The 7,500-nt window shown below is 35.0% G+C and overlaps 1 protein-coding gene across 1 annotated transcript in view; it reads right to left on the bottom strand.

The window, feature by feature from the left end:
* Positions 1-7,500, bottom strand: part of LOC113820240 (uncharacterized) — a 9,848-nt gene that overhangs the window by 1,563 nt on the left and 785 nt on the right. Inside the window, exons 2-10 of the mRNA XM_070122113.1 lie at positions 7,171-7,500; positions 6,567-6,784; positions 6,253-6,348; positions 5,753-5,878; positions 5,479-5,604; positions 4,228-4,406; positions 3,420-3,603; positions 2,019-2,114; positions 1,245-1,408 (exon numbers count right to left, since the gene is read on the bottom strand). The exon at positions 7,171-7,500 is cut by the window's right edge and continues 107 nt beyond it. Coding sequence (XP_069978214.1) covers positions 1,245-1,408; positions 2,019-2,114; positions 3,420-3,603; positions 4,228-4,406; positions 5,479-5,604; positions 5,753-5,878; positions 6,253-6,348; positions 6,567-6,784; positions 7,171-7,500 — 1,519 coding nt within the window. The remainder of the gene's footprint in view (positions 1-1,244; positions 1,409-2,018; positions 2,115-3,419; positions 3,604-4,227; positions 4,407-5,478; positions 5,605-5,752; positions 5,879-6,252; positions 6,349-6,566; positions 6,785-7,170) is intronic.

The following is a 7,500-nucleotide window of genomic DNA, read 5'->3' as shown; positions in this document are numbered from 1 at the left end:
GGAAAGAGGCATGTGAAGAGAGAAAAAGAGAGAGAGAGAGAGAGAGAGAGGGAGAGGGAGAGGGAGAGGGAGAGGGAGAGGGAGAGGGAGAGGGAGAGGGAGAGGGAGAGGGAGAGGGACAGGGAGAGAGAGAGAGAGAGAGAGAGAGAGAGAGAGAGAGAGAGAGAGAGAGAGAGAGAGAGAGAGAGAGAGAGAGAGAGAGAGAGAGAGAGAGAGAGAGAGAGAGAGAGAGAGAGAGAGAGAGAGAGCGAGAGAGAGCGAGAGAGAGCGAGAGAGAGCGAGAGAGAGCGAGAGAGAGAGAGCGAGAGAGAGCGAGAGAGAGCGAGAGAGAGCGAGAGAGAGAGAGAGATAGAGAGAGAGAGAGAGAGAGGTGGGGGGAAGGTACAGATAAAGAGGACAAGAAATGGAAACTACATGGAACTATGAGAGAGAAAGATATATTTCTGTTTCTTATTCTTTAACCAATGATCTAGTTTTATAAAGCAAAATATAATTTCAGTTCTGAGTGCATTTGGTTATAAATCATTTAAACTGAAGCAAACATCCTTCAATATAACAATTAATGTAATAAATGTATGAAGAATGATAAATGTGATCTTGTTTTTCCTTCTCGAAAATATATAAACAATACACTTTGGATCAAATATTATATTATATTCTTCCAGGATTTCATTAGCTGCAATATGTTTAGTCTCTGTACAGTCTCTTATGATTATGTTCCATTATTATGTAAATTATATTGAATCAAATCAAGCACAAATACCAAATGAAAAACATTGTTTTTGTTTAACTTCTTTCTATTTAATGACTTTTTCATGGTGCTGGCAATGCATAATATACATGCCATATTCATTGTTACTTTAGTTTATTAATTGTTTTCCCATATAAATGGCTCCATGAGTGCTTAGTCACCAAGGAGTCAGGTACGAGTCCTCCCTATCTAACCTGTTTCCCCTTTTCCTTGATGCAGGATGATTATTTTTTCTACTATTGCTATTAGTATTTCAATAATATCAAAATATTCATAATATCAATAATAACAAAAACAGCATCACTATCAATAGCAATAATAGTAATAATAAAAAAAAAAATCAAGTAGGGCAGTCAGGTGAGGATATATTGGATATATTATCTGCTTCCATGAAGGCTGAGTATTTGTGGAGCCATCTTACATGCAAGAAAATTCACTCAAAAAAAACTAGCTAAATAAAAATATATCATAGATAATCAAATAATCAACTAACTGAATTAATTCCCGAAGACGCAGACGTGATGCTTGAGCTCTGCGTGAAGATGATCCATAAATAAGGATTTCAGCGTGAAGACACTGGTCTAGAGCAGAGGCAGCAGCACTGAGGTCTCCTTTCAGAGCATGGACCCGAGACAGTTGACGTAATACTCCACACACCTGGTTGAACATTAACTCACATATATATGAAACAGCTTCTTATTGTATTTGGTATACATATCTGTTTACAATATTTTTCCACCATCTTGTGAAAGGAAAATTAAGAATATCATACTTGTTTTGCGCTATCCTTTACTTATTATTCTGCTTCTGACTTCTCAGCAAATCTTCCTCCCTTTTTGGATTATGCAGTTTGTCTATACTAATATTCTTAAGTCTACCGAGTAATAAAATTATTACTAGGGGTATATTTCAAAGTATACAATTTTTAATAATTCTATTGTCAGATTCTTGATCTATAACTTTTCTATATTCCTATATTTTAGAGTAAGAAAATTTCTTATATTACTATTTTTCAGATCATCAATCTAATATAATACTATACTCAGGTATCTAAACTTTGTCTTTATTACTCCACTCGACAATGCCTAAAATACCTCCATTACTATATTTTACATATATACAAACTTCTATAATGTTACACTTTTAGAATGTGAAATGTCTCTATATAAAATTTTGTTTCAATTATAGTGAATAGAATGTCTGCCTACCTTCCAATGCATTTCTGTAACTAAGCCAAACAAAAAGGAAACAAAAGGACTTCAATTACCTGAGTGCTGTAGTCCCCATGGGCTTCACGGCAGAGCTTAAGCCTTGTTTTAAGCTGCTCTAGTGCCTGCTCATAGTCCTCCTCTTGAAGTAGGACCTGTGGAAAGCAAACGCAAAAATAACAACAAGTGCATTAAAGATATGCACATTCTATGCATCTAAAAGATGAATGGAAACAGTGCATCATGGTGATTTTATGAATTCAACATGTATATGGTAAATATGGTTATATGGTATCAGTTCAAATGAAATTGGACAATATTTTTTTCATTTTTCATTTTCTAATGGAATATTGAAGGTACCAAATTCTTTCTCCTGTAATATTACTGCCATATCCATTTGAATAATGTATCCTTGAAGTAGCATGATATAATATAGGAAAAATACTGAAAAGAGTTGTTGTTTGTATTGAATGTATAACTGCTAAATACAACATTTGATATTATTTCCATTACCTTATCAGTAGGAATGTTATTCAAACAGACATATAAGCAGTCAAAATTACACTGAGAGGCTGTAAAAAGTTGTGAATTATATATAGTATAGTGCAAATGTGCTGAGAAATAAAACAAGTATTTTGCCAAGAACTTTTTCATACAATGAATAATAAAATAGAAGAGTTACCTGTTATTTTTTAATACTGCAGACAAATTATAACTATGAGTCATAAACTATAGGTAATAAGACATATATAAGTAGGATAAATTTGAAGAAAAAACATGGAGGGTTTATTACAATATGATAATTACTTAGAACATTGATGGTTATGCTCCTCCAGCTTTTTTGCCCTTGAGTCCTTGGGCCTTGCTATGAAACATGCGACATTCAAGCTTTAACTACAACCACATGAATGTACTAGAAGGATGAGTTTCGTCACCCTCCATTAGATTAGATATATTTCTTGCATTTTATGAAAAAAGTATTTTGAAACTAACTTTTAGCCATTAACTTGTGGCAGATGCATACCAACACTGTATTCGTCCTGATGGCTGATGATAACAGTCAAAATGTAATTCACAGTAGGAGGGAGTAGTGCATTGTTTCTTCATTCTTGCAAACGTAATATCTCTTTTTGGTGACAAATGATAGTAATCAATAATTACACCATCATTCACAAATATAGCACAAAATCATTATCCTCTCCAAACATCAACAGGAAAGTAAGCTATCAAGAATCAGCAGAGCATATATAATAAAACCTGTCTGGAATGGCTATTTCTAATAGAGATGAGCAGATTTCTCAAATGCATTCATATTGGATCAGTGTGTGAAATACGTATTATTCAATCAAAATCATTTTTGTCTTCTCTGGCTGAAAATGAAGATCAAAAGCAATAAATATTTGTAAAGGAAGAGAAAAGAACATTAATTTTGCATTAACGGAAAACATATGCAAACAAACCTGGACAGTCAAATTATGCATGGCCAATGTTTTGGAGCTCTGTTCACCATGCAAACGAGAATAGAGTAGATAAAGCTTGTGAAGTTCTCTTAGGGCTTCTTGGGGGTTAATTCTTCTGAGACGTAGACGATGCTCCACCAACAATCCCCGTGCTTCACACTCTGCTACACTTCCTGGTCGATTGCTGAATAAATTTGGAATGAAGTGTATGATTTTTTTTCTTACTTCACTTTCTTTTTCTTTTTCTCTCACTTATTCTCTTCCTCTTTGTTGCTCTTTGCCTCTTTCTTTCCTCTTCTCTATCCCTGTCTTTTCTTCATTTTCTCTCTCTCTCTTTCTCTCTCTTTCTTTCTTTCTCTCTCTCTCTATCTATCTCTTCCATTGTATGTCTTCCACTTACATGTGTGTGTGTGTGTGTGTGTGTATATATATATATATATATATATATATATATATATATATATATATATATATATATATATATATATATATATATATATATACTTATATATATACATACATGTATGTATATATGTATAATATATATATATATTTTTTTCCCTATCTCATCTCTTTAATCTTTCTATACTTTCCTACCAGTAGCTGAAATGATTTAGTCAGTACTTCCCTAATCACAAAGCCAAACTACTTGAATAACTGATAGCTTTCTAAGAAAAAAATGCAAGGTATCATGCCTTAAATTTCAAATCATCATCATTGTACCTATCAATCTACATCCTCTCTCAAAATTCACAGATTAAAACAAAGAAAAAAAAGGAGCAACAAGCCAAAAATTTCCACTCCATACCTCACTTGTGTAATATTCACTGCACGCGCCAGACACTCCAGGCCAGTCTCAGCATCCTCGTCTGCCTCCCCATGATTCAGGAAGAGCTGTCCGAGCTGTTGTAAAGGGACAACCAAGCCTGGATCTTCAACTCCTGTTCCTTCTTTTTCTATGGTGCTGATGGTTAGTTCCAGTCTCTCCTATGTGGTAGAGTTAGCTGTTATCAATTGTGGGTTGACTATATATATTTATTTGGTGTGAGAGATGTCACTATGGAAAATGATAAAGTCTGTATGAATTACAGCTTTTCTCCAGCCTATTCAGATTTCATTCTTGATGTGTGATGACAACAGGTGAACAATAGGGAGACCTTCCTCCATTTCAACATTTTATCTTGTCTTTGACATTTATATATTATAACATTGTATGATTTTGCATGATCTCTATTTTATAATGAAAATGACAACAACAGAAAATTTCATGCTTACACAGAAAACTAGTTTTCAGACTAAAATTCTCCTTGACTAATACCACTGTACACCAGTAACAAAAATGGTTCTTGATACATCAGCAATGCCTTAAGGATTATATATCCAAAAACTAGATGCACATCTAGTAGTTTTTTAGCAGGACTCTGAGTTTCATATTCAATTTCTGGAACCAGTGCCACCTGAATCATATTCTTACAGTCACCCACCAGAATCAGAGATGCTGTTTATATATTCACAATATGTTATATTGATATTATATCATATATAATGTTTATTGGTGAGAATTAGTTGCTGGGTTTGGCCTTGAGAGTGATCATACCAATCTTCCCTGGTTGTTATGAGCCAGGAAACACTGCCATAAGTGATTCCTAGGGAATCAAAAATTAAGTAAATTATTTAGCTTTAAAATTGATTCAGTCACCAAGAACCGAGATTAATATCACAACATGATGGCCAGAGTTGAAAAACAATTCACATTCAATTTGATAAGTAGTTTTAATGACTCCCAATCCTGATACATGACAAATCTGAATTTTGGGAAAAGCACTAAAAACTAATGTCTCCCACCATATGAACCCCATCTCCCTAGGCCCATTATTTGTTCGCATGAAATGTAAACTTTTACAACGTTTTATTTCATTCACTCTCTTTTTTACCCCGTAACGCACTGTTGGTCCTTTTGGATTAAAAAAAAAGAGAAAAAAGTACCCACTTTCATTATATCATTGGTAGGTAAAAAGACCAAGCAGTACCTGCCCCACCACCTAAAAAAATATCTTACTTTAGCTTTGGAAAACTTCCCTCTCTTGGCATAGAGGGTGGCTTGGGCTGATAAGACCTTCACTTGTAGATCCAAAGCTCGGTCCATTGTCAACGAGGGTGTCAGCTTCTTTTTCCGTTTGGATACCTATTGTTTGGGATAATCTTGTTATTTGGTGTAAATTGTAATGTCAGTTCACTAACCAGGTAAAGAAATAGGCAAACAGGATTAAAGAATGCAAAAATACAAGAAAGTAAATACAAAAGACTGCATGATGAAGAAAAAACATTCTTACCATTCTTGTGTATATCCGTGTGTGATGGAGAGCATGGCTTAGGGCTTCTTGAGCACCAACAAGCTGTCCTAATTTTGTACGTGCTTCACCACTCACCAGATAGCCCCATAAAAGGGTGTGATGAACCTGCATATGGTTGTAACAAAATTGGATCTTGTGAAAAGAAAACAAAAATGTGTTTCTAAAAATTAATCCTGTTATTTACTATGTTCTGTGCTGTAGTAGCTCATGAATAAAATTAAGTTTAGTTCATATGAATTTGGTACAGTCATAGAAGACCTACATACATTAAAATGATAGCACTATGGTACTTCAAGTACTGCAAAACAAAATGAAATTAACTTGTAAGCTTTCATTCAGCAAAATTATGCATAATCATCACCTCAATCTAAACTTATAAATCTACAATGTGAATCATTGCATTGCCTCATTAATGGCAATACAGGGCTAATATGAATAAAACTACTTTCTGAGAAAAGCCTCTAGCGACAATTATCTACCTGAGGTTTCTTCGAAGGAGCAAGGGGGGTGGAGAGGTGAGCGGCAATTGTGTCTATGGCTTCCCGCGCTTGGGTTTCCCCCTGAGGTGCATAGTCCTTTGAGATGGAAGAAGGAGGATTATGAATAAAACACAATAATAATAACTATTAGAATTTATATACATATGTTCATATGAAGATATATAAGCAGGATAATGAATATAAACAAATAATACACATAAATTAGACAATATATGATCTTTAAAGTATAATCAAATATACCATATAGCACAACAAATAGATAGTGAAGCCATAATAATTTCTGACCTTCTTACCTTCAGATATAAATAAGCTTGTGCAAGAAACACCTTACATCTGCAATAGCGCCAGTGTTGGTCACCATGCACAATCCGTGCAAGGGCCTGAGCTCGAACAAATTCTCGTACTGCACCATCAGCTTCCTTAGCGGCTAGTAATTTTCTGCCTCGATAAAGGGCTAGTTTGAGTTTCTGCTGTGGAGGAAGAAGGTACTCTTCTACCATCCATTGAGATTCTGCATTTGAAATTTATAATTAGTTAGCCTTCATAATAAAAGGTTTTGTATTTTTATAATCTTATTGTGTATAAACATTTTATAGGATAATAGGATTTTAGCAACCTTTTTTATAATCTGTTCATTGTGTAAATGTTTATTCTTTTTTTTTTCTATTTTTGTAACCTGCTTTAGGAAACTTTTCCATCTCTCTCTCTCTCTCTCTCTCTCTCTCTCTCTCTCTCTCTCTCTATCTATCTATCTCATATCTAACTAAACATCTCAGACTCCATATTAATCAGTGTCTCTGAAACTGTCTCCATTTACTATTTCTTCTTTGTCTCTCTTCCCCCACTTTCATTCCACCTTTCTCCCTTTCAATAACATATGCAAATCGAAAACCTTACCACTCCTCGATCCCTTGGAGCTTTTTTCTGACTCATCTGTGAGACCTGCATCCTTGGGAGAGTCCTGGGGTAAGTCAGAGCCACTCAGCAGGCTGGTGCGGTTACTGGAATCGCTGCTACTGCCATTGGTTTCCTCCTGCCTCTTTTGCACCAGATCGTTGTTGCCCTCCTCTTCCTCCTCTGAGTCGTCTTCATCTCCATCCTCGTCACTTTCAAGATCATCACTGATCACGTCATTATTGTCATCGCTGCTCTTTTCGTCACTTGTGCTGTCATTGCCATTATCTTTCTGTTTCTTTTCTCTCTTAGCTTTAGAGCCTTTCACCATAT

Source organism: Penaeus vannamei, chromosome 5 (genome assembly GCF_042767895.1).
Source record: "Penaeus vannamei isolate JL-2024 chromosome 5, ASM4276789v1, whole genome shotgun sequence".
In the NCBI taxonomy this organism is placed as follows: Eukaryota; Metazoa; Arthropoda; class Malacostraca; order Decapoda; family Penaeidae; genus Penaeus; species Penaeus vannamei.
The sequence above is the reverse complement of the archived record's forward strand: the minus strand, read 5'-3'. Positions and strand labels throughout refer to the sequence as shown.